At 40.7% G+C, this 27,979-nt stretch overlaps 1 protein-coding gene across 1 annotated transcript; it reads right to left on the reverse strand.

The window, feature by feature from the left end:
• Positions 1 to 27,979, reverse strand: ALG14 (ALG14 UDP-N-acetylglucosaminyltransferase subunit). The gene is made up of 4 exons (XM_038144821.1): positions 20,295 to 27,979; positions 17,857 to 18,008; positions 13,389 to 13,511; positions 1 to 540 (listed from the first exon to the last, which is right to left on the reverse strand). Exons 1-4 carry the CDS (start codon positions 20,425 to 20,427, stop codon positions 310 to 312), a joined length of 639 nt encoding a protein of 212 aa, XP_038000749.1. The 5' UTR covers positions 20,428 to 27,979; the 3' UTR covers positions 1 to 309.

A 27,979-nucleotide genomic window follows, 5' to 3' on the forward strand; every position in this document is an offset into this window, starting at 1 on the left:
GTTACATTCATACAAATTCCCATATTTATTTGTAGACAAAAATTACCATTCACATAGCAGAAAAACTAGATGAAAACAGAGACAGGATAGACTTAGAGCCACTATGAGTTATTGGCAAACAGACCTACATGATAGCAATAAATAAAAATACACAAAAATTTTACTTAAATGTAGAGAAAACTTTATTGTCTCATTTTTAAGTACCAGCCTAATTTAGTAACAGGAATTCTTGAAAATAAATTACTACAGGAATGCAAATGAGGAGCTTGTAGAGTCTATTTCAGGTGAAGTTTAGCTTGTCTTCTGTTGTTACACAATTCGACCAAGATACACTGACTTGGGATATTTTTTCTTTAGATCAGGCCACTGAACAATGAAATAATCTGAGAAGTAGTAAAGAATCTTTCCAGACAAGGATAAAGTTTCCACACGGCAGATGCTCTCTACATACACAATAATTGTTCTCTTTATTCGTAGAAGGCCAAGAAGAAAAGCAGATAAACAGACAGGAACACATGTTCCTGGTCCATTGCACAATATCTAAAAGAGATGAAACACATTACAAAAGTAAGTAATGAGTTTTTTCATACAGTAAAGAATTAAGTGTATATTCATTTAACATTGCATTTACACAAAAAATATATTTCAAAAAATATTTTTAAAAACCCAGAAAAGGCAGGTGAATATGAAAAATAGGAGGGGCAAAAAACCCACATTATTTCAAAGTACCAAATAAAACCATATTCAAAATACCATATTTCTTTACATGTTATGAAGGAGGAAAAGACCTTTGAGATGGCACACTTATTTCTATGAAAGAAAAGTTTACAATTCCTTGACTCATGGGTATATAACCAAAACAAACTTCCACTCTCAGTCACAGCTTTGTGTTGTATCATTAAATCTGTGCACATAAAAAAGCCAATGAAATTTAATTAGTACTAAACCTGGGATCCAATTATAAATCTCTTGAACCTTGGCTTAAGTCAGCAAAACACTTAAGAGTTCATCAAAAATGTGTTGATGAATTAGGACCTTCACAAGAATCTATTACCTGATATGTGTGACTAGATTTTATTTTTTATTTTTAATAAACACTAGGAGACAGTTAAAAGCAAACAGAAGGAAGCTGTTGTAGTAAAAACATGTCATGTCCTTTGAGCAGAGATCTCAAATTCACTTATAAATGTTAACAATAAAATAAAGTATTCCTTTAATTTTAGACATTGTTCAACTGAAACAAAGATTTTTTTAAAAGTAAAAGGTTTAAACCAGCGTATATTAGCCACTCTCCTTGGTATCAAAATTGATTTCAGGCAAGAAATTTCTTACTAAACTTAAATACTACCATGTAATCAGCACTTTTCTGCACAGCTGGGGTTACATGGAAATAAAGAGTTCTTTTATAAAATTATGGCCCTATACCCCATAAACTCACTTTTTTTTTTGTTCCAAGTTCACCAGCTTGTGAAAGATATATTGGTGGGGGGAAAATCTGAATTTCTACTTCAGGGCTTAACAATTAGTTCAGAACATTTCATTTCCTGCTTCATGGCAAGATCCCACTGATAATCTGGTTAACAGCACCTTGCCTCAGCAAAAAGCAGCAACAGATTTGGTGCTACAGAGTTCCAAATTCTCTCAACTATTCTTTGCCTTGATTATAGCCCCAGAAGCCCAGCTTGGGGATGTGATGACTGTACTGCTGTGTTTTCTGACCAGAATCAACAGACTGTAATACTGTTTCTAAAAATGTTCTGATTTTACTGTTGATCTTAATTGAACTATTTATTAATGCAAGACTTTGCTGATGTTTTCTCAGAGTCCCTTACAAGTAACGTTCTGTATGCAGTTTTAATCTTGAAATTTTAGGGTGTCAACATCCCTAGATACTCGAATTTGAAACTTGCAACAATGTATTTATTTAGCATTATTTTTGTATTATATAGCTCAGAAGTTGAACACATCATCTTTGCATCCTAAAATTTTGAAATCAGAGAAGAATACTGTGGTTTCAAACTTCCTGCTGAACCTGATTTCAAGCACATCCATGCTGGGACCTTATATCCTGCTCTACAATCTACTGAGAATGCAGATCTGTTTTTTATACATTTGGCTTGGTGAGTAAGGACATACACCAACCACACATGCTGCCTTTTTGCATTTCAAAGAAACTTTTCCATATCTGTAAATTAAATAATGCATTTTGCCATATTTCCTGGGAAGTTTGATTAATTTGCATGAATTTTGGCTATGATGCTGGTACATGGCTACTGACATGTAACTTAAGGCATGTTTAGGTATCTCTATTTGTAATAACGTTTGTTTGTGTAGAGTAAATGTAGGCATACATTTAGGGAAACAATTTGTTCTCTTGTGACTGCAGGCAAAACCCACCAGCATCCCTGCAGAAGCTGGGCTGTTTCAGATAAGTGCATAAGAAGCACCTAAAGCCCCAAAAAATGATTTACTACTTATTATTTCTGTGAGTTGAATATATAGTCTAACTACTGATTTCCTATTCAAAATTCAGTTTTAAGGGAACAGACCAAAATGTGCACCACTGCTGAACAGAAACTCCACTTTCTCCTTCCTTAGTAGAGCTACCTGGAGTACACATACTGTTTTATCTTCACTGCTCCCTGGCCCTTTCTCCATTCTATTGCCATCCTGTCCCCTGTCCTTTCCTCAGTGCCATCATTTTCCATCAATTTGTCTGTACTCTACCCAATCCTCTGAGATATCTCGCACCCATCCTGTCTTTCCTAGTTTGTGATCACTGGTGTTCATCTCTCTTTGCATCCCTGTTCTCAGGCACCCTTCCAGCTGTCTTCCTTCTTGAATGGCTCTGCACTCTTTTAGCCTCCATCTGCTATGAAAGCTCAAACACAGTCCCTTACTTTCCACACAAAATATACCAGTTGTGGATAGACATAGGCAGGTAGCCATCCTACCAATCTACTGAGCCCAGAAGTTGAGAACTGCAGAACAGGTTTTAGAAAAAGCTGAATTTTTACAGTCATTGTCTTTATCAAGCCATAGCATTCATCCTACTTCCCCCCTTTATTAAGCAGGTCCAGTCCTTTTGGAATTTTGGTATTCTTGTGTCTAGATGCACACATAAAGGTAAATGCCACAATGAATTCCAAACTAACTGTACTCACAAAAGATCATGTAATGAAATAACACTAAATGGGTCTATTTATGAACCTCTATGTAGCTCTGAAGGCAACACTGAGCTCCTGTTATTACTTTGCTGAGGTACGAAACAGAAAGACAGCAATCAAAATTAAAATAATAATAAAATACCTCTCCTACATTCAGGTTTTGATATGATGCATTCAGTTCAAACTTTCAGTTTACACCTTCTGACTGTTTATAATTTGTAAGCTGCCTCTCAGATGCCCTTTGACCCACGGAAAAGTACTTGCATGAAGGAAAAAGGATTGGGAAAATGATGGACTTGGCACCTTTAAAAAAAACCACGGTCTGATCATAACTCGTCCTCTGCTCTTTCCCTTTCCACACATATGAGTTCAAACAGGACAAAGCAGATGTGGCTCTGTAGGATTTCTGTATGCAAAATGCTCATATAATACTCTGATTATAGATGATCCTATCCCAAAATGCTTGGATTTAGGAACTGGCCATGAAAAAGACTGTTACAAACCTGTTGAAGCCCACAAACAGATCCCTATCTAGACTGGTAGCTGTGATCTATAAATCAGAACTAAAAATTAACCTTCAGTTAACCTTCAGTACGTGTCTACAGGCATGTCCTGCTTAGAACTGGGGTAGTTGCAATTGCAGTGGCAATTCCTCTCCAAAAATCTGGTCTGACCAGTCCTATTTACTCTCTCTCACACTGCCAGCAGGAAGGGAGACCAGTGGTCCTTCTGCTTGGAGTCCAATATCATACACTCTTCAAGTGTCATCATACACTCTTCAAGTGTATTATGTACAGGGGAAACTTCTGAGAAAACAAATATGTACATTATAAAGAAGAGGAACCATTGCAGAAGGTGTAAGGTAGAAATGCTGCTGTTCAGCTCCTGCCTGTACACAAACTGGAAAGGATGATGGAAAGGAACTGAATCACCCACAGCCTTCCTCAAAGATGAGGAGATAAGCAGTCCTACTAGTAAATCTCAAAGCACTATTCAAAAGAAAATTTTGGAGAATGATTGATGTCTTACACCTTGAAAAGAGCAAGGCTCTTGCTTTTCCCCACCAGCAGAATACCAGTATCTCCCAGTGAAGCCCATGGCAATCACCAGTATGCTCTAGGAAGAGCAGGCATCTATTGGACAAGAAGGGACCAGGCCCTCTACAAGGTCAAGCAGCTGTTGAGGGTGTTTTCCTCAAGCATCTGTTTACAAACAGCATTTGTAAATGCTGTTTCCCTCAGAAATCTCTTTCCCTTTATCTGTTTCCCTCAGAATCTATTTACTTTAGCTACCAGGCTGCCTGTAGAATATTTGTGTTGCATGAGATATGTCTCTGAAAATCTCTGGGTTCAGTCTTCCTTAATGAGGCAGCAGAAAGGGGGAAAATGGGCACCAAAGACAATTTTTGTGTCACTTTTGTGACCTCTTGAGCTGCAATTGTCCAGTGACTTTCCTGGTCACTGGGGGTTCCTACTTTGTTGCCAAGAAGCTGTAAGGGATTGTTCCAGAAGCCAGTGCTACAGGTCTCTCTACACCATTCATATGCACCTCTAATGCAAGGAAATGTCCAGCTCCCTGTTAAATTGGCTCACTGGCTGCCTGGGCTCACAGCTAGGTCTATAAACTAAGTCCTACATACTAAAATTCTCTGCCAATTCAATTTTACGAAATTCTAAACAGTAAAATAAACGAACCAAGCTGTATATTAATGGAGGTTTAAAAGTAAAGGATCAACAACATTTACCTTCAGCAACTCTATAAATCTAATTTCCTATTAACCACTTTTATATAAAAATGGAATAGTTCTTGCCTTTGTGTTTCAGATATTTTCCACAGCTTTTGAAAGAAAATAAGCTAAGCCAGCAGTCTGGGAACACCGGGAACACTGGCACATGGCACCACTGCTGATAAAAGCTACTTTAGAGTTGGTGAATGCAGTACTGTAGCAGAGTGACATTTACCAGGGAAAACACTGAAAGCAGAGCTTGCAGCTTCACTGGGATTAAATGTCACTGGTCAACGCAAAAATGGGTAAAGCAGTAAACTTGCAGTTTTTCTCATAAGTACATAAACATACAATTGCTGCATATCTTTTAAAGAACAAGTGTTTACTTATGTTCCCAAAGTACACCAATCAAAAGGAGGACAGTGAGAGTCTCCCTCAATTTAGTAGAAAGTGGAAAACTAATTTGTGATTTGCTTTGCATAGGAAACTGGCAACACCTGCTGCTCTCCTTAATGACCTCAGCAGAGATTGGCCTTTTGTCACCTGGTCAAGAGCAGAAAAACTGCCCTGCTCGCTGGGGCTTGGTGGTGTGGGAATGTGCATGTGTGGGCTGAGGGTTGTGCTGCTTCCCAGGCATGGAGCCACCTTCTGCAGTACCTGTGGGACAGTGCCTGGGCCTCCTTTGTTCTGGTAATAGTCCCTACTCCACAGTGCTGAACACCTGGAGATCACACTAAGGGAATAGGTGGTGGTGGTGACAGACAGCTAAAAGAGGTAAAGGCAATGGAGTGATACAGAATGGACCAAATCTGGGTTAGCTGAATGATCCAAGCCTATGCAAGTCTTACCTTTTAACTGCTGTGCAATACCTACTTTTTAACAATGTAGGAAAAACCTATTAGATATTCCTATGTTATAGGAATAATGAATTCTTTTGTTCGTGTGGTTTTTGTTTTGATGGGGGAGGTGGTTGTTTCTGTGGCACAAGAAGAGAGAATCTGCAATGAATTAATTTGTATTCTGCTATGTAAATTACAGTATCTCATGAGCTCATCAGCCCTTGCTGGGTTTTAATATTCTATTACTATTTCAAAAACTTCACCCTCAAATACTTAAGCATGTTGATAGGGAGTGTTCTTATGGAAGCACTTGTTCTTTAGTATGTCTGAAAATCCAAGTTTTGAACATTGAGAAAAATTAGCTTAGAATTGTTAATACTTTTTACAGTTTAAAAAAGGCAGGAACCTTTTTCAACAATTCCTTATTATTGTTATTGATGGGGAGAAAGAAGAATTTCAGGTTCTGTTTGCACAATAGAAAGGTCATTAAACTACCAACTGGTTTATTCTTTTTGAAGAGTGAAGATCTTATCCAGTTCACTTTCCTCCACCACCTGCATATAACAGCAGCTAAAACTTCACACCCTCTTTTCTGTTTGAACTTACCTACAGAATGCAAGGCAGGACAAAAAAAAGCCAAAACTAGCTGTGTAGTCTGATGTAAATCAGGTAATTAAGGTAGAACTGAATTATACCTGGGTATACTTTTATCTTCTGCTGTCTAAATCACTTGAATCATCAGGGGTGCAAGAAGGTATCCTACAGGAACAGCTTGTGTTTGGGCTGGTCAGCAACTGTAGGTCGTAGCACTGCCATGAAAACCTTTCTTGTTCCCCTCTGGATTGGTACATTAGCTGTTATTATCATACAATACAGCCAGTAAGTGAGGTGCTCTTCAAAACAAGTGGAGACACGTGTGGTCCTACAGGCAGATTACCTAACCAGGATAAATAAGATTAGTGAATGCCAGAGTGAGAAAGAGAGAAGTGGAAGAGCAAGGACTCTAAATTAGTACACTACACAGCTGGGCTTCTATTTGTTTCTGAGTGTTACTTTCAGCATAGAATGAAATAGATTGGGAAGCATCACTTTTTATGCAACTCTCACTTTCTAAAGGTTTGGGACAGAAAAAGAAAAAAGAAAACCTACCTAGTAGATTTTTCTATGGGAGAAAAGGAGAGCTTCTGCAAAACCACTAGGAACTGGATGTAAGGTTTTAATCGTAACAGCACTAGGCATTATCACTTCTGCCTTCTAGGCCTGACCCAGAGCTACCAACCCACTGTCCTCAGGGGCAAGAGACAAGGGAAGAGGCCCAGCTGGTGTGATTTGCATCAGACTCTGAATACAAAGCAATGAGGGAAGCTCCCAGCCCCCGGATTTTAGAAGAGCTTAACTATGCATGTGGCTATTTGATACTGTAAAGACTTAAAACAGCTCAGGTCTGCTTGTGGGTATGCCCAGGGGCTTTACTGATTAAAAGAGAAGATATGACTGGGGTCATTAAGAGTGTCAGAAGTTAGGCAACAGCTTAGTGAGGAAGGTTCATTTGGATGCCTAAAGAAACATGCAGGCTTTAATTTTTTCTAAGGAGTCTAACCTTAGACACCATACCTAACTGCCCCTGTATGCCAGGTGACAGGTCTGTCATTGGGATTACAAGGTCTTTGGAGTGGTAGTTTTCATCAGCATACTTCCCAGCCTAGTTGCCAAATGTAAAATGAGAAGCATAGAATGATCAATTAAAAATAATAATAAATTACAGCTGTGAGACTGGTACTAAGGCTCAAGTCTGTGAAAACGTTAGTGTTGGTTATTAAAACATTACATGAACACCCAGGCTGTCAGTGGGACCAACAAAACATCCATTGAGTCTTTTGAGAAATTGTGGGAGATGGATAGGTTGGTTTAAAAAGAACAAGATTACCAAAGCAGATACAGGGTGGAGAATAAACTAACTCCCTACCTACATTACATTGTGGAGTGGGTATGTGGTTTTTTGCTGCTGACAAATTAGTAGGAAGTAGAGGAAATTTGACCTAGTGTAGATGAAAAAGTTGGTCATAAAAGAATTCAGTAAAAAACCAGTGCCCAGTAAATTAAATGGTAGTTAATGAACTACATCTTTAGCTACAACACTAGGTACTAGCTGGGTTTCAGCAAAGTCACCTTGGCTGAATCTGAACCTGACCACAGTCTCTTGGTCGCCATGAGAAATACCATCCAACCTTTTAGAGCCTCTTTACAAATATTTTTTATATCTCTTCATATAAAAAGTACTGCTTGTTCTAGTGGCCTAAGTTGAGCCTTTAATTGCAAATCTCAGTGTGTCTTTCATTAATCAGACATTTGTTTAACTTCAACTTGAAAGCAGTATTTTAGGTTAACTAAACATGATATTTAAATGTCCATAAAACATCTCTTGGGCTACTGCCTAATCACTGAAGTTGGTATAGCAAGAATGTGCATCAAATACCTGCCTTAAATATCTTCTCAGTGTAAAACCTAGAGGTGTTGGCACTCTGTCTCTGCATACCAGTGGTTAGATTTAGCAAGTCTGTTGTGCTTTATAACATACATGGAAGTGTGACCAGGGTGTTCATTAGGTTCATAATGACCCTGATAGCTGATGAGTTAAGACTCTTTTTTCGTCTAAAAATGCCTCCTTAAATCTAAGCTAAGACCTCAGTTCATCTTTACTGCTACTCCTGTCCTCCCTCTGAAAAGGAGTGTCTATAGGCAAGTCTAATTAACAGTCACAGAAAGGGCAGAGCTACAACAAAGCTTTGAACCAGCTGACTGGAATAGCTTCAGATGTTTATCTGTGCTCAGCACGGGGTAATTCTGCATTGGGGCTGCAGGGAAGCTGTACACAGTACACAAGGTAGGAGGGGCGGGTAAGACTCATTTTCATCAACACTGAGAAGTTAAGCAAATTTTGATGCCTTCACTTTGTTTTCTTTTTGGATGAAAAATTTTGTATTGCTGAAGTTCTTAATCCAGTGTTCTTACTCTTGCTTATTTTGACTGTTTTGATCCTAGAAGAAATTAGCAGATCAGACATATAGTCAGTCTGGTCCAAAGAACTATAAACACGGCGGAAAGATTCAGTGTGCAAAAGAATGCAGCAGATAGTCATAATATTGCATTACACAAAGATCACTTGTTATAAAATGAATAAAGAAAAAAATGCCACCACCCAGATTTTGTAGCTTTCCACAAAGTTCCAATTAGAACCATGATATAAGGGACAATAACTTACTATTTGTCAGAGTAATTTGTGAGAGTGTTATGAACTTAAGGCATTTTGGGCAGGGCACAAAGAATGGAAAATCTTAGCTAAATGAAATAATGATCTCCTTTCATTTAGCTTACTGTGCAAACACTTCTGTAACCAGAAGCTGCCTTAGTCAGTTTAACCAGTCAGGGGATCAGGCATGTGTGATGGGATGTGCAGTCACAAAAGAAGAGGTGATTGCTACAAGCATGATAAGCTGTGCAGGTTTCAGGCTTCTGGAAAGAAGTTTCATTCTCATTCTCTTGACAGCAGAACATGTACTTGTTGTGCAAATGTAAACTTACTACAGACTTCCCACAGGAAGGAGGCCCTAATGTGGGAGGACTGCCTTCTTAGCCTGATTTAACCCAGGTTTTTCCCAAATGGCAGTCATCTGAAAATATCTACTTATTTCTGGCTCTGTAGAGCCCTGAGGCAGTGGGAGCTGTTGAGAAGAGTCCCCAGAAAAGGAAAAAAAGTCTGGTCCTAAGGGTCCAGGATGTGCAATCTGCTAATGAATGGAGCTTTACGCAGCATTTCTGCACAACTGTAGGTGAAATTTAATTATATTAAAGGATAGCAAATCACTGACCCAATTACATAACCCATCTATGGCTGAAAAACCAGGACTGGATACAATATATTGCTGTGTGGTAGGTGAACAGCCTTCATTTTCAGTTTGGATTTCAGGTATGCCAGAATAAGGATGGTAATCATGATCCAGACAAATGGCTAGATCACCTAAAAACTTAGGTGCAGGGTTGGCAAACTGGCCCAAAGACAATGGTTCTGTAAGCAGCAAGAGAACTGAAGACCAGTTTCCTTTGAACTTCTATCTACTGACTGACTTCAAGCACATTAAAGGAAAGATGTAACTTTAGTCCTTCTTGTATATCAAATGATCTATGTAGGATGCAGTAATTTTCTTTATCTTTGGAAAAAATCTCTGTGCAGTTTGTGTAATTTTCTATAAATAAGAAAGATTTGCATCCTTTTCTAGATAATAGATCTCATAACGTCTTGTTCTAGTTTTATGTTTCTTTTTAGCCTTTCTCTCAATGAAGAAAACAGAAGTCTCTCTTCTCTGACCAGATGCCTGTTTTCATGGTAGGAATTTGCAATCTCTGAGGCTGCATGCTAAATCTGGCTGCAGCTGATGAAGCTTTTAAAAGCTTTTCTGGGGGAAGGTGGGTGTAAGCAGTGTGTGCTGGCACAAGCCTTTCTTTCCCTGGAATTTTAGGCCTCTGTATAAGAAGCCTATCTAAGGCAGATAGATGTTACACAAACTGCTCACCATAGATTCACCTGCAGAACACTCTGACACTTACATTTCTGTAATTCTTGGCTACAGAAACACAAGCCAATCATCACTTCTGACATCTTAATTGCTACTTGGCTTAATATCTCTAAAGGGACTTAACTTTGCAGAGTACAGATGTTCCTAACTCAGACATGGGCCTCCTGAAGATGATCTCAAGCTGAACAACTCAACTAACTTTTACATTTCTTAAACTCTCTGGAGGCCCACTTCAAGCATGGGTCAAGTCCTGCAAGACAGCAAGGATCTGCTGGAAGTTGTTCAGTTCTTTCTGAACTTACTATCTTGAAGAAGGTTAGATGGAACTGATTGCTCAGGCAAACTAATCCAAGAAGCTTTGCCAGATCAGTGTGAGACACAAAAGGGACTGAGTGCTCATCAAGTAAAGCACATATCAAGTGCTCATCAAGTAACTCCAGTGCAGCTGGGTTTGCTGTTTCCCTCTTGCAGCTATTTGCACTCCACAGACAGGCTTAGGTGGCATAACTACTGTATCTGTTCCAAATCTTGCCTTTGTGCACCCAATGGTTTTGGGCTCCCTTTGCAGTACCTTTCTTGTCCTGCATTTCTTGACAACTGCAACACTTCTGTGCTTCTCTAGCTTTAGGCTGCCTAGAGAAGAGTTCAGTCAATCCTCCATACATACACCTATTTCTGACAAGCCTGAAAGCAAGTGTAAGGGTTGGGGATCACTCATACATACAAATTACTTAGAAGCAACTCTGTCTTTCCCTCCTGCGGTTAAACAAAACCAGTGTCTAGACTGAAAATGTACAGCACCCATGAGCTCTCCTGTTTAAAAATATGAAGCTCTCAGCATAATGTAATACTGCGCTTGTTTCTAAACTCAGTTGTTGATTTCCATGACAAGAGTTATAGATGAACCTGTGAGTGACAGCATTTGTCCCAGCCTAGTTCTAGTTCTTTACATTACTAAGCATTACATTTTGCTTAGTGGCTGAGTAGAGTGAGTTTCAATTCACTGCAAACATTTTTGTGGAAAGGCAATTAAATACTACCAGTTGCTTCACATACCATACAGCCTTTTCACTGGCAATGTGAGGCATTTTAATCCCTGAAACAGTCTCCTTGGATAAGTATTCTAAAGTCTTTCCAGCTCTCTTGAGTTATTATATTTTACAGAATTCTTAAACTAAGATATACAAACAAGTAGAAGCAGTAGTATGTAAGCAACTTTCAAGTGGTACATGATTTGCCATAATGCCAGGAATGCTTCTGCCAGCTGCTATTTTGGTTGATAATAGCACCTGACAAAAAGTAATTGGGGTTTGCCTTCCCTTCCAGCTCTTTAACCATGGATAAGGACTCTTTGGATCTCATTTTGAGATGGGTTACTTTAAACACTGCAAAGGGCTTAAAGGCCTTGCTAAAACATATCCTTAATTTTACAAGCATAAGTGTTTTCCAAAGCGTTAGTCTTCTGATAGCTTATCACAGTTTATCAGTTCCAACACCATTTCTAATTACTCTACGTGTAAATCTCTCTGTCACTTTAAATTCCTTTGGTAAACAGAAAACATGGAATTAGATTAGTAACTTCCTGTTTCCTTTATTAAGCTATGCAGTGAGATTTTTCCAGTCAATTTCTTTTGCAATAGTTAAAAAAAAAATAACCTAATACAGTGGTGTAGCAAAGTGATTACTAAATAGTTACTCATATTTTTCTGTCTCCTCATGTCAACAAACTTGACTATTACCACTGCCCCATCAAAACCACTGTAGAAAGAATAGCATGCCACGTTCTCCCCTCTCCCAGTTTTTTCAGAATTTTCAGAAATTTTTCACAATAGGCTTGAAAAACAGCAACTGCAAAAAACCCTACTTCTGCTGTCTTGCACACTAAACTGTTTGAAAAGTCCAGCAAGTGAGAAGCTTTTGATCTGACAGGAACTGACCAGTACTATTGAAGCAAATGAGATCACATTACTCACAGCAGCCTCTCTAAACATTCAAAATACCACAAACATGAAAAAGCCTCTTTAGAATTAGCCATGCAGTTCACAGAGGGATTTTAAAATAGTTTCCTTACAAATATCCTCACAAATATGTCTCCTTACAAATACCTGTGTGTGTATAGATGCTACTACTAAATTATGAAAAATACTTTGTAACTGCACTACTTTTTACGTTTCATTTAAGCACTTTAAACCTCATAGAGCATTAATTTGAAGTTCTGCTGAACTAATACTTTTTTAAAAATCTTCAAGTTTAGATTACTGACTCCTTAAGATGACAACAACTCTAGCAAGAAGCCAGCTGTAACCAAATTTTTTCTTACAAAATTGTAAGACTTAAAGCTAGGGGACCAGTGCACTACCTTTTGTGTTAACACAAAACTTTCTTGACTGAATATCTCTATTGTAGTTCTACCATCCGACAACCCAACCCTGAATGCTTCTGACTTGTTTATGTGTGTATAATATTTTAAAATAAATGTAATTAGCATGAGAGTGCCATTTTCAGAACAGCTTGAAAAAGCTACTAAAGTGCTGAGGAGTTGCTACTTCAGCAGTGATGCTTTTTGTCATTAGATGAGATAATTAATGTCAGTCAGCCAAAGACTAAATAAATATGTATTGTAGCTCAGAAGTCCATGTAAGCACAAGAACTGAATCTGTATGTATTTGTGCTGGTCTGAACCTGTCTGTGCCAGACTGGTCATACCATTTTAGAAGCAAGTCCAGCCAACAGGATAACCAGGCTTTCAGGCATAGTTTGTGCTGCTGCAATCCTGAAGAGATATTATCAGGAAGCAGCAATCTTGTTTTTGCTAGCTCTACCAGCATAACAAGGGAGGGACTCTCTGAAGGTACTTGCAAACTTTGCGAGGGAAAACTGGTATTTGCTATTCTAATTCACCAGCAGTGCAACCTGTTCTCTCTTTCATGATGTGTTGCTGCTATATTTAATTTAAAATTAAAAATAGTTTTCCCGTGAATTGTAAACCTAAGCATACATATGAGACGCAGTCTGCATACGCCAAGTGCTTTTATGATGTGGATTAGCAAGTTCTCAATCAATTAAAATTTTCTTTACCTACCAAATCTGGTTTCCGTTTGTAGGTCAGAGGAAGAGAGTAAAGTATGGAGTACAGTGTTGTTAGCACAGAGGAGATCCAGGACTGTCTGACCTCCCGGCTTCTGGGAATGCGATCCAGGCTGAACTGGAAAAGAGCACGAGCAGCAGAGCTGTTACCTTCCTGACAATGCTGTGGCTTCTTCTTATTACATCTGTCTGTGCCAACCTTTTTTCTTCCTTTTCTTAGTCTAGTTTGGGAACGTTTGTGAATAAAAAGTATACAGTGAAGTACAAAGCTCAGAGAAAGGCCAGAACTGGGTAGCTATTGTTCGGTGCCGTCTCGGCTTCCCCCGAACGCCTCGCAAGCCGCAGAGGCAGCGCGGGCGAGGGCGGCACCTGCTGGGCACCGCCGCCTCCCGGACCGCACCGCCGCCTCCCGCCGCCCCCCGGACCGCACCGCCGCCCCCCGGACCGCACCGCCGCCTCCCGGACCGCACCGCCGCCTCCCGCCGCCTCCCGGACCGCACCGCCGCCCCCCGGACCGCACCGCCACCCCCCGCCGCCTCCCGGACCGCACCGCCGCCTCCCGCCGCCTCCCGGACCGCACCGCCGCCTCCCGCAGCTCCCGGGCATCCCCCTGCAGGAAACGTGCAGCTTTGCTCCACTGCTGTCCGCGGAGTGCCATGAAACACGCAAAAGCGAGTAACGCTACCTCTACATGAGTACTCAGCGGGTATTCAAAAGATAAGCGCGATGCATACGCAAAATGCAAAATATCGGCAATAACAGGAAAGTATCATTAAATAAAAAATAGGTAAAGAAGTAACTTTCTTGGTTCTTTCCCTAAATGAAGATTATTCACGGTGTGTAAGAGGTACCAAATTAATAAAGCAAGGATGATTCCTTTTGTCTTGAAACCCCGGGAGCAGGGAGCAGTTAGGCGGCCTGCTCTCCTTGCAGGTGCCTTTACCTCACTGGAGAGGAGCTGCACCTCAGAATTATTGCTATGGCAGGAGGCACTCCTGGTGCCAATGACATCCTGGACTGTTTAAATGAAAGACAGATGTAGTGGCTGCAGTGCAGAGTTCAGTGATGCTGACGTGGATAGTGGTTGTTACCTCACCTCACATGGGACACCAGATCACCTCCCTGCCACTCTGGAAGAACTTACATGGCGTGTGAGAAACTCTAAATACTGAAAATTGCCCAGTTACTTCATGTGCACGTTGCTAATTGTCATAGCTTAGTCCTGGTGATTTGTGTCACTGAAAGAGGATGTTAACAAAAGCTGTATGGTAAACACAAACTACAATTCCATCTTGAATAGCAGTAACTGGGACTATTTTTAATATATGAGGTGGAAAGAGTAAAAACAAACCCAACACTTGTAAATGCAGAATATTAATTTTCTCATCTGAGATTATCCTGTTTCATTGTGATATCTTTCTTCAATAGCTGTGATACTGGAAGGCATTAACAGATGTTACAAACTGATTTTTTTATGTTTTATTTGCAGGTGTTGAAACTCTGATTTCAGTACTCTGACAACAGAATATGGAAAAATAAACATACCCCCTGCTCCCTATTCAACAGGTTTCTGGTTATCACTGCCTCTGTTTCTCAAAGCTTTGGAAGAGTTTAGGTGATAAAAAGAAATGCTCTAAGAGGAGTTTAGACCCTTGTGTAGCACTCAGCCCTGGAAGAAATATGGGGATAATAAAGTGGTTTTAGGCAATCAGGGTCCAGTGGAACTATTCAGATGAACCTTCACTGTAAGAATGGCGTTAAAGAGCATTTGACAAAAAAACGGTAGGTGATTTTCATCATCATTAAAAAACCCACATAATTTCAGAAGAACTTGGCAGGGACTCCAAACAGTATCAAAGTAAGAATTTACTTAGAGATTTCAAGTAAAGATCAAGCTGATTTTATCTATCTTGTCTATTTTATCTATCTTTTCAAAAAACATGGTGGAAACTGCACATCAGTGTCTATGTCATATTAGGACTTCTGTCCACACATCAAACAACTCCTAGGTATTAAAATTAAAAACCAAACCTGGGGAGTTTTGTTGTTGTTTGTTTATTTAGAAGCCACTGCCAGATGCTTCTGTAATCCCAGCCTCTCCTCTCATTAAGTACTGTCAAAAAGTACATCCTGTATATTTTGCTGGAACACTGCATAGTATGTCTGACACCAGAAAAAGATTTCTCCCCTATCTACTATGGTGTCATATTGTTGCATCTTTTTTTTCTTTACATCTTTAACGCACTCAGAATCTTTTTTCTAATTTAAAAACAAATGTTCCAAACTGGCAAATCTGTAATGTAATTTCAAAACCAGTGATGTTGTCCTTTACCTAGTTAATGTTGTTTTGCAAGGATGCAAGGAAAAGCTGGTGGAAAACTGCAACTGCTGTGAATTATTATAATATTCTCAGCTGAACAGATGGCAATGCTTGCAGAGAAACTGAGCTTACATAATTCTTTTTCATTACGAGAAATAAGATTTCTTAGCATAGTACCTCTCATGAAATGGAAAGAACATATGGCCAGAAGAGGTTTATGTAAAGGTTAGTTAATCTGGTTGCTCATCGCAGACATGACCATGGGGCTATAGGAATTCATGTTCTTCTTTCTGCTGCTAGAGTATGTTGCAAGCAGCTGAAACAGGTTCTCCATGAGCATAGAAGGTTCCCTGAGTAACAGCTCTGGGGGCATCCATGTGGAATAGTTGTGGTTACGGAACAAAGAGGCCAGTGATAGCAGGACCAGAGACTTTTCATAGGTGGCATCTTTTTGTTCTTTTTTGAGAGGCTTAGTGGGTTGAGGTGCAGCATTTTTCTTCTTGTAAACAAGATGCTCATTCTGGCTTTCTTTCCTTCTCCCTGAATAGCTATTAGAACAGAGCTAGACCACAGATCAAAAAGAAGAATATTTGGAGGGGTGGGAAGGTGTGCGTGTTTAATTTTCTCTTACATCACTGGTTTTCTGTTACATCATTATTGTAATTTGTCTTCCATCTGGTCCCTAGTTCTGGAAAAATCTACTTCCTTAACAGGATGAGGAAGGCAATGACCATGTGTTAAAGCATTCAGACTTCTCCCTTTCACTTATGCAAAGCTTCAAGAAGCTACTAAGACATATTTTTAAATGTTTGATGATCTCCAGTGCCCCCAATAACAAAACATACACTGTGTGTGTGTGAAAGCACACTCTGAAATATAGCAAATATATGTTACAGGCATGTGATGTTTACTTTCCAAAATTTATCTTTCATTTTCACTCTAAATACTTTTGCTTAGTAGAAAGAGAATGGTCAAAGGAAAATGAGCATCTGTTATCCAGACATCAAACTTACATGCAGCCAAAAATGCTCCTCTGGCTTTCAGTGTTGAGGGAAAATATAACTACAGGATCTGTTAGTAGTTGGAGGGGTTATAAAAGAGAAGTAGCTTAGCAAGAATAACTAATCTCTGAAAACCACATAACCTTTAAATACTGAAAATATGTGTCTTTAAGAAATCTAATAATTTAGGGTTGGACATTCTTCAGGTAAGTGAATATGACTGTGTGAATGGCTATTTACCCAACAAGATGTCTCTGAACAGGAAATGCCTCTGGTCACTTTGTGAAACATCCATCCTTGGTGCACAATGAGACATGAAAGTTGCAGTAAACAAACTTAAAAATGTCATTCCTTAGTGAGCCTTAACAGCAGTTGCCTAACATGAACAGGGTTTATTCTGAAAATCATTGGTACTGAGTCCTAGTCTTTGTCCCAACAGCGCTGCTGAAAACAGTGGAAGTGCACCATATGAAATCAACACCATGCAAATAATTGATTTACTGTGTGTTGTACTATTTGCTCAAAAGGACCTAAATTTTTGTAGTCAGAACATTCATTTCCGTTGTACTTATTCCACTAAAACTTTCTACTAATTTCACTGGATGTCAGATCACACTTTAGGTCAGCAGTTATGCTGCTGTCTGTTAATCATACAGCAAACGAGCTGAAAGCAAGCAAACATCTGAGAAAAAAAAATAAACAAGATATTTTAATGTTTTTTTCATGAGTTTTAAGAGTTCAGCATTTGCTCAGGTCATCAGCCAGAAAACTGACATTCAGAGGCCTTGCATCCCTTTTAAACAAATATTTAACACTTTATTTTAAAAATACAACCAAGACACAGTCTAGAAACACACAAAGCCAATACAATTTAAATTAAGGTTGTCTTTGATAAAATATTTTTATATATAATTTCTTTCAAAAAAATGTTATGTGTCACTGAGAGGAATGCCAAACTAAAAAAAAAAAAAAAAAAAAAAAAAAAAATACCCTCTGCAATATTTTTGCCCCAGTATTCTTACAGCTACAAGTAACACTTCAGTGGCTAGCTGGTAAAAATGTCCTTTCAAAGAATTATTTCCAAATTGCCTTGAATTAGAATGTCAAGATCATTTATCTTACATGAGTATTTAACAAGTTACCTGGGACTTGGAGAATGTTTCAGCCCTTTTTTGTTCAAAAGAACGTATTTTAGCTTCACTCATCTTATCTGAGTCTGCCAAAACATAATGTCTAGGAGAGTATGACTCTGACAAACAGCTAAGTAACCTCAGGATTTCTGTTGTATGCCCACCTGTAAAACAAAACAAATTGCAATTAGTATGTGAAAATTTTCCTAACTTTGCATTTCTTCAGCTGAATTAGTCACTTTTCATTTTGAAGCATATGAGTATTACTACTACCAGTGAAAAAGTATCTTCTGAGGGTAAAGAATTCAGCTAGAGGATGGCGGAGACTGTTTATGTAACATGGAGGGAGCTCAGCTCCCAGGGAAACAGTATTGATGGAAGTTTTCCAGTGAAATCAGTATTGATGGAAGTTTTCCAGTGAAATGGCATTGAACCAGGGTCACACAGGAGTCTGATGTTTGTGTTTAATGTCCTGTACACGGTGCAGAACAACCGGGCACAGAGTGACACTGTGCTCTGCACTCAAAGGCCACCCCATGGGGCGATGGCCAAAATGCAGCTGGACAAGATCTGGCTCAGAGCTGCACCTTGGAAGCAGAACTGCCACTGACCCTGCCCTGTGCCCAGTGCTGTGACCTGCCAGAGCAGGGGTGTGCTAGCCCGGCTCACCACACCAAAACCAGCCAGGCAGCAGTGTCCCCCTGCAGCCACAGCAGTGACAGCCACAGCAGTGTCCCTCTGCAGCCACAGCAGTGTTACCCTGCAGCCACAGCAGTGACAGCCACAGCAGTGTCACCCTGCAGCCATGGCAGTGTCCCCCCGCAGCCACAGCAGTGACAGCCACAGCAGAGTAGCTGCTGGGTGCTGACAGAACAAACAGTCCTGCTTCAGGCACTGCTCTGAGCACTGCCCTTGAAGGGGCCTTCACAACCTTCCAACTGCAGGGTCACTCTGTCCCAGAGCTAAACTGGCACTGAACCAGGGAGAAGGGGAGGGTGTACATGCTGAGCTTTTTGGCAGCTGGGTTAATTTTTGTTTTGTTTTTTTTTTTTTTGTCATTTGAGTTTCCTGAAAAGTAGTTAGAGGGATATTGCTAGAGTGGAAGGGAGGGAGAAGGAAGATTGTGTGTGTAGGTGAAGTGGAGCAATGTCACCTTTTATCAATTGGACTGCATCAGACCAACATGAAACCAGACCCATAAATATATCATGTGTTTACTGGATGTGTTACTTTTCAGTCTGCTGGAAGTTGCAGACCAAAACCAGTAAACTGCATGTATTCCTCCTACCTCCTGCTGTTCAGTGTCACTGGGCTCCCAAGAGACCTTTGTTGCACAGGTGAAACACTCACAGCTGCTGAAGAACTGACAGAGAGGAGAGTTTGCACCAGTAGTGCGGCATTGCACTAGACTTTGCCACCTTTCCATACAATTTCATGTGGTATTTTTCAAATATGTTTGGAGATATTTTCTCCTGAGTGGTGTTTGTTAGGGTTTCACAAATTTTAATGCAATTAGCTGAGCACTCAAAGAAGAGCAGGAGACTTCTACTTAAAAGTCTCCAAGAATAGGCTTGAACCTTACGTGACTCTTTACTGAGATGTATAATTTCACCTGGGAAGCTTATGTACAGTGGAAGTATTCTTTTAATGCAGACTAAATAGATTCCAAAGGACTGAAGGAAAATACACACATTTCCAGCCCTAGGGGATGTAAAGATGACCTGAAGAATAATAAACCTGCCAGTCAAACTCAGATGCAGAATCTCAGGATTTATTACTCAATTAGTTGGTGTGCAAAAACCAAAGGGATACTGAGGTGCTGAAATCACAGCCGGCCCGTATTTGTCAACTGCAAATTTTCAAATAAATTTTTTGGAGGTAAATTAATTGCCCTTCAACTCTGATACAACAAGGTAACAAGGAGTAGCAGATGTGTACACCCCCTTTAGCGAGGGGCGACATTCTTGTCTGACGGATCCATGTGTGCCTCTTGTAAGTGGATCACAGCAACGTGGTTCGGGTAGATTGCAAAATGCCCCGTGTGAGGGGCGTGCCAGTCTCTGCCGTGCCCGGCATCGCCCTCAGCAATCTCCACTCGGGCCGAGCAGCTGCACAGGTCAGTCCTGCACCAGTGCTTTCGGTGCTTTCACCGTGACTTCGGTGAAACGCGTAACAATGACTCAAATCGAGAACCAAAACGCCCAAGGGCAGGCGGCGGCTCCGAGGACACCCGGCCCGGCCCGGGGGCACCACAGCAGCTGCCGTAGCGGGGCCCCGGCACGGGCTCCTGACACGCGCAACCGCGACTACAACTCCCGGCATGCACCAGGAATACGGGCGGCGGTACGCTAGCCGCTCGTCGCGCTGCATGCCGGGACTCGTAGTTCCAGGAATCTGGAGCGGCAGCTCTACGGCGCCACCCGCTCCCGCCAGCGGCAACCGCCACTCACCAGAGCCGGCCACCACCAGGACACTGAACGGAGGCGTCCGCCGACCGCGGTGCCTCCTATCCAGGAGCACCAGCGGGACAAGCAGTAAGGAGAGGAGGAGGAGCAGGAGCACGACGACGGGTAGCTCCTCCATGAGCGTCCTATGCCGCCTCTCGCGGAAGCGACAGTGGCACCTCCCCCGTATGGCGGCCGGCGCGGTTCAAAGCTCCGCGCCCTCTGAGCGCGGTGGTGGCTCCGGGGGTGGCTTGGGCCACGGGCGGGCGGGGCTCGGCGGGCCCGGGGCGCGGTGATGCGGCGTGAGCGGCTCCCGTGTGCCCGCCCGGTGCTCCCCGCGCCTCTGAGCACCCGCTGGCACCTGCGGCGCCCCAGCCGGCGTCCTGGAGCTGCGAAATACCGCCGTAAGCACGGGGGGAATGAGGGCCGGCGCTCTCAGGGCCCGCAGGCCGAGCTTGCCGGCTCTGGCACGGGCTGCAGCGGGAGTAGAGAGCCCTGCCGGCTTTAGCGCGGGCTGCAGCGGGAGCAGAGAGCCCTGCCGGCTCCAGCAGGGGCTGCAGCGGGAGCGGAGAGCCCTGCCGGCTCCAGCAGGGGCTGCAGCGGGAGCGGAGAGCCCTGCCGGCTCCAGCAGGGGCTGCAGCGGGAGCGGAGAGCCCTGCCGGCTCTAGCACGGGCTGCAGCGGGAGCGGAGAGCCCTGCCGGCTCCAGCAGGGGCTGCAGCGGGAGCGGAGAGCCCTGCCGGCTCTAGCACGGGCTGCAGCGGGAGCCGGCGGCTCCCTGGGCGCACGGATGGATTCCTGCGGGAGCATGATTGCTGTATGCACTGATACTGATCCAGGTATGTCTGCTTACATGCAGCTGTAATGTTACACAGCCTACAGTAATGCGTAAAATAAAGAATATTAACGTTTCACTGCCTGTCGTGGTTCTAGTTTTCATTCATGGTAATACTTAAGCTTTTGATTTCAGTAAGAAGCGTGGAGCAGCAGATCAGCACTCTTCCTGCCTCCGTCAGCATCCAGCATTTGTTGGGAGAAAGCGATGATTCAGCCCCTGGGCTAATCTCAGATGCGACGTGTGTTTGCTAGAAAGAGTAATATACTGCATTTTATGATTAGGAAAGAGTTTGTTCATCATTGTCCTTAAATTATCTGCCAGGGAGCAAGGCCCTCCTCTTGGCCAGTGAATCAGGAGCAGTGAACTCTGGAGCTTTATGGACAGGTTTGGTGCTACTGCTTTATGGGGTGAGTTGTCAAACACATGAAACGTGACAGCTGTACACTTGTACCTCAAGAGTACAACCACAATAGATCAAACACATTGCAATTCTGCATCTGCCTGCCATGGTTTCTCTGGCTGTTTTTTTTCCCTCTTACTCCTCATGAATGAATTGGACTTTTTGTGTCTCTGCCAGCCTTGGAAGCTTAATGTTTCTTTCTCATTTTTAACAAAAATATGCCAGTTGTGGATTCCAACGATTATTGTATGTCTTACAAGTAAAAGATACAAGCTCCACCAATCCTTTGCCATCTTAGGATCTGAAGTGAGTCTTTGTGATTCATGCTGCACAGCTCTACAGATTATGTTTTTTTCTTTATGTCACTGTAACATATAATTTTGCAGTTGCTTTAAGCAGAGAGTATTAAAAACAGTATTACTCTGGTGAGCTTGTCTTCCACCCAAATGCGTAACCTCACAAAAAGTATTTCACTGCCCAGGCATTATTGACATTTGGAAGCAACAAGGTTTTAATTAAAAGTTCTGTTGATGATGCATAAATTTCCTAAATTCATTTTGATTTCCACTTAATTAGCTACATAAAACTAATAAGTAGGGACAACAGAGGTGCAAGTCAATGACAGAAGAAAGTACCACAATACCTTTTCAGGACATAAACTGCTAGGCTAAAACAAGACAGTAACTTCTATAGACAGTTCAAATACTAATTTTGTCTATGGTCATCTTTTCCCCACTTGTAGTCTCTTCAATGAAAATAAATGGCATTGATGTAGAATTTATCCTAGTTGCCACAGCAGGTGTAGCTAGCAATTGTTTTATTTAAGGTGGGTTTTTTTTCAAGACTTTTCAAGATCTTTGCTCTTATTATTTCCTACCATAAATGTTAAAGAACTGCTTTCTAGGCATTTGATTCCAAGAAACAGTCCTGGAAACTCAGCAGTAGAGATTGATATAAAAAGCTTCAACTTCTTTTCTCTTTTTCGTGGTATTTATTCTGTATGTACATACTTCCTCTTCTAATATCTTCTTCTAATCCTTCTGTAAATGTATTTGGTGAAATTAATGAGAAACTGACACAAAACCAGAGAAGCTGGAAGGCATTTAAAAATAAGAGGAAAAAATTAGAGTGATGCAGACCTGTTCTTTGGAGTAGACAGTTTCTTGGATGCAAAGCAAAGGTTTTGACTTTCAAGGAGTCTAAAAATCTAAGCAGTGAGTTTGCCTCATAAACTCCTACAGCCAGTGCTTGAAGTCTGCTAACTCATTGTTAAATTTGCAAGAGAAGGGGATATAGTTTTCAAGTAGGATCCACAGAAGAAGGCAAGGCTTGAGGGAAGGTTTAGAATTTGGTAAGATTGGTTAAAATAACTAAAGACTGAGGCAACAGTCTGATACTTAGTTGCAATAAAGTTTTATGCTTTTCATTTGTGAAGACGGAGCAGAGCTCATGAAGATCCCTTTTGCAGTGTAACACTGCTAATCCTGCCTTTTCTCAGTAGGACTTAGGTGTATTTGTGTTTTTCATCATGGCAACTCCCTGCTCCCTTGATACCATGTTCTGGGCCTGGGAGACTTCAGTGCAATCACTGTTAGCAGTCCTGAAGAAAGCAGGTTGCTGTCTCCTCCTCCAGGTGTGTGCTGAACGCTTGGCCATAATTCCAGTCTGGGAAGTGCCTTGAGAAATCTTCATCTCAGCATCAGCAGTGCATAATTGCACAGTTAATATGAAATGCAAAGTTCAGCACAGCATGGCCGTGTTGGTTAAGTGAAGTGAAGCAGGTGAAGTACAGGGTTTCCATGAGGGAGGCAGTGATTAGTGGTGGATACTGCTGTCCAGTCTGCAAAATCACTGATACTGCGACTGAGTGACCTGTATGTCTGGGAGGAAGTGGTGCACTTGGTCTGAAAAGGCACTCGACAGAAAGTGATGCAGGTGCAGAGGCTGCCTCTGACACCTCTGTACTGATGCAGGAAGTTAGCTTGGAACTTTTCTGAAGGAGAAATGAACCACACTTATTCTAAATAATTGGTCGCTGTTGTCCAACTCTGTTACTCTTGAATAGGAAAAAATAGGAACAGTATTTTTTCCATGTACTACTTGTGAGACAGTGTTCCAAAGAAAGACGTGCTGCTCTCCTTGTAAATGTGAATATTCTCTGTGGAAGCCTCCTGGTACCTGGGGTGATGTCTCCTCTGAAATTTACGCTGCTGGGCACTAAAGGGAACTGAGCAAACTTGCTCTTTGTGTTTCAGGTTCTTTTGTCTCCCAACAGGAAAGGCTGTAATATGAATATAAATAAAACCATTTTTTCCCCTGAAATGAAATGTAGACAGCTTTGGCTATCTGGCAGTAATTCCCTTTCTGAGTTTCCCTGTAGGTGATCTACCTTTTAACTGTTAAACAAGAATCTTTCCATTCAACTGAAATACACCTTATGTTCATGATTTCTTAACTGCCACTATGAATACATGTCATGTTTGTTGTTTTGGTTTTTTTTTTTCTAATTATGGGTTCTAAAATTACACTGATGAACAAGAGTGAGTGTACTGTTCTTTTCTAAAATGAGGTCATTATTTCTCCTTTTGGCTTAGAGTGCAGCTTCACAAACAGTTGCATCAGCACTACTGATGAGTAAACTAGCAAAATAGTAGAAACAAGGAAAAGGACAGGAGTCACTTGGGCTGTGCTACTGGAAAAAAATGTAATGTGGAACCATTTATCATATTAAAGCTCAGTAACTTATTTAAATGTATCTAAATATTATTCTTAGCTTCTGCATGATATTTTCATAGAAGTGATTCATAAGAACAGATACGTTACACAAAGAAACTTGATTGATTTTTTTTGCTGGAAGCAATTATTTCATTGTACGTGCTTATGGTGTTTTTAGAAACACTGTGAGAAGTGTTATGCTTTTTTGATTAGACAAAACCTGAAGACTTCTAACTGAGTTCCTTAATATTATAAATGCAAACTGTATCTGGAAGACTCTAGAAGACCATTAACATCCTAAGTGTTATAACAAGTTCTGTGGTCAGGAAAGAAAGGTATTTTTAAATTAATCAGGGGAGTAGACCATTTGGGATCAACTGGAGACAAGCTACTGGCTGATCCCACTTGAAGGAAGAATTAGGATGTTATCAGAGCCAGTCTGTGGCAAGATTTGTCCCTTTAGAGAGCTGCTACTTTCAATTGCTTTGGGCCAAGTGCAGTTACACTTCCTTATGAGTCATTAGAATTAAAGGAATGTAATCTTAGAAGTCCTGATTTGTATTTGCAATCAATAACAGCTGTAATATTTATGTTAACATTACAATTAATGTTGTACTTCCTGGTATAAGGACACTTCTCATATATATTTGAGTCTCTTTTGTTTAGATATAAAAGTTCAGCACTTGCAAACACTTAAACAATGCTTGTGCTAAATACCAAAAAAGTGGAACAAAATTCCCCAAATAATAAGACTGATTCCATATTGAAAACTTTTAAAAATTTTTATTTTTTTCCCATTCACATTTGCTTTTCTTTACACTTTAATTTTCAGTGACAGACACCAAAGTGATTGTGAGTTTACAACAGCCCAATAAATAAGGTATCCTTCACTCCTACATTTTCCTCTTGTTGGCAATGTCAAGTTTTCTGAAAATAGTCTTTGGAACTGGGAGAGGAGGTTGTTTTTAGAAATTTGTTTGGGTCTAAATACCATGTACGAATTTAGAATCAAAGCAGCAATTTGTAAGGAGAATGTTTTTCTCTGACAGGCATGAGCCACAGTGCCAGGCAATGTTTCTTTAACCTGCTGCATGAGAGTGTGTCTGGAGGGCTGGTACGGTGCCTTTGATGACACACAGTGTTGTAACCATTTGGGTGCATTCTGAGTGTGCTTTTATGAAGCAGAAACTTTTGTAGTAGACAGCACTGAAATTACATAATGCAACTTGTTGTAATTATAGTGTGTTCAGGAGCAGTCCCTGTAATGTAATGTAAAATAATGCCCTTCTATCTGTTCAAAGGGCCAGGAGAAAGAGACTGCTGTTTCACTCCTTAAAAGTACTGAGTGGCCTGGAGGTCACTTGGGTGCCTCAGGCCACTTGGCCTGTAAAAATAAGGTCTTTTCTGAAAACATGCCTAAAAATAGATTTGAAGTCTATTTTTAATCTCCTGGAAATCTGTTTTCTGATCTGTAATGTTAAATGAAACTTGCAGGATACTTGGGGGTTAGGATGTAGGATTCTCTACCTATTCACTGATGCTTTTTGTCTGGGGTTTTCCTGAGCTTTCCATGGAAGCATCTGTAAGGAGGATGAAGAGAAATGTGCATTGCTTTAGCCTTTCCTGGGTTTCTGCTGTCACAAAACTTGACCACTGCTTGTGCAGGGTAATAGATGAGACCAAGCTATCAGCTTGTTTTGGGTGCACAGCTTTTCCTCTCTCAGACTGGAACCCAGGCAGCTGTGGGGCTGCTGCTGCTGTCACAGCTCTGGGTTTGAGTGCCCAGCCCTCAGCGTTCTTAGGCTTGAGGAAAGGGCATCTCATCCTTCTGTGTTCTCTCCCTCCTGTCCTTATGAGCATTCAAAATGCAGCAGAACTGACACCCTCCTCTGTAAGGAAACGCTGCTCAGTTGAAAGTGAAGACAGTTTTCTGAGCTGTTTAGGTTTCTAAAGGTCTAGCATTGAATTAATGCCATGCTGGACTGGAAATAACTGGTCATATTAAAAGAGAAGGGAAGATGTCTTCTGGTTTTGCTCTACACTGTCTTTCATATTCTTTCCTCCCATTTTTCTTCCATCTTTTATTCATGCGGTTGTGTTTAAAAAAATATAATCTGTTGACTGTTGTTTTGGGGATGATGCCAGGTATGGCTGTGGATTTAGGGATTTGATCGAGTACTGTTTAAGTCAATTGAATGTAATGACTCCACCAGCTCTCAGTGGAGATAAATTCGATTCTTTGCAGAGTTTGCAAGGGCTGCCAAAGGTATCTCAGTGTTTTAATTTCTGTATGTTTGTGTATAATACTTGCGAGACAAAATATTACGATTTCAAAATGTGAAATTATTTCTTTTTTTCTATCTGTTTAGTTAAAATATGTAAGATATCAACCATAGCAAACCCTGTTAGCTGACACAGTCTAAAGTCCAGCTATTGCCAACATAATTTGCCCTCTGCACTGTACTTTACCAGTCTTTAATTATGTGATAAGATTTAAAAACAGATACACCTCACATTTTTTTCATCAACCGCAGGTGATGTGTAACACTTTTCTCTCTGTGTTTGACAGTACAAGAAAAGAATGTCCTTGCCTTTATTAGTTTTAATGAATGTTAGGAAATTATAAACCATTTGCATTAGTTACTGTGGATTTAATGCGTTGGTAAGGTGTCAAGAGAGTTAGTTGGTCGACTCCAGTGCCTCTGAATTAAACAGTGATAATGAGACAATTGCTTAGAGTTAAGTTATGGTGTTAATTATTTAGCTGACTTTTGATTAATATATTACTGAAAAGAAAATACTTTATACATGTGGAAACACGAGTTTTATGTCAGCTTCCAATATCAGCTTCCAATTTACTAACACGGACTAAAACAAATAAATAATAGAAATAATTTCCAAAAAGAAACCTTATATGTGATTTCATACTCTTTTTAGAATACTTTGAAGAAAAAATATGTTGTCTTTTTGATTGTATGTTTGTGCTGGAGGACTGGTACAATTGTATATACAAGCAATTGTTAAGTAGCTAATAGTCAAGCCAAGAGCTTGTATAAGTCTTGATGATGATGATGATTATTATCATTACTATTATTTAATTGACGAATTGTTTGTAACTGCAATCACCTTTAAAGAGTACTGTACACAGAAAAGAAAAAACAGGTTTGTTGCAAGTGAAACTGAAGAGTTCGTGTGTGTGGAGTACAGTGTGGCCAGAACTCACCTGACTTGGCACTGCAGAATGTGGCATTGGACCGGAATGTTTTTGTCTGTGTATGTGCACTGCAGTTGTCCAACATACCTTTAATTGTAAAGCTTCCACTTTCAGTGGTGAGACTCCTGTTTCCACTGGAGCATAATTTCCAAACAGAAGAAGAGGATATCACCAGAGCACTCCAGATGTGTAATGTCCCTTATTCAGCAAATCAGATAACAGGTGCTGAAATGCTGGCTCTTTGAGCAGTCCCAGTAGAGTTATTACAGAAAAATGCGTATGTTTACAACAAAATAAAAGGAAATGGGCAACACTGAAAAAAACCACAACCAAGATGTTCTAATTTATGTATATCACAATGCATTTTTCCTGCAATTTATTCAGTTAGACAATATATTTGGTGCAATTCACAAAGTGACTTTTCAAATCCACTTCTAATGTTTGCATGATACATTTTCATGGTGAAACTCTTCCACCTGAGCATTTTTTATCTGTCTCTCTATCTACCTACCTGTCTCTCTATCT

The sequence above is a fragment of the Motacilla alba genome, chromosome 8, assembly GCF_015832195.1.
Source record: "Motacilla alba alba isolate MOTALB_02 chromosome 8, Motacilla_alba_V1.0_pri, whole genome shotgun sequence".
NCBI lineage: Eukaryota > Metazoa > Chordata > Aves > Passeriformes > Motacillidae > Motacilla > Motacilla alba.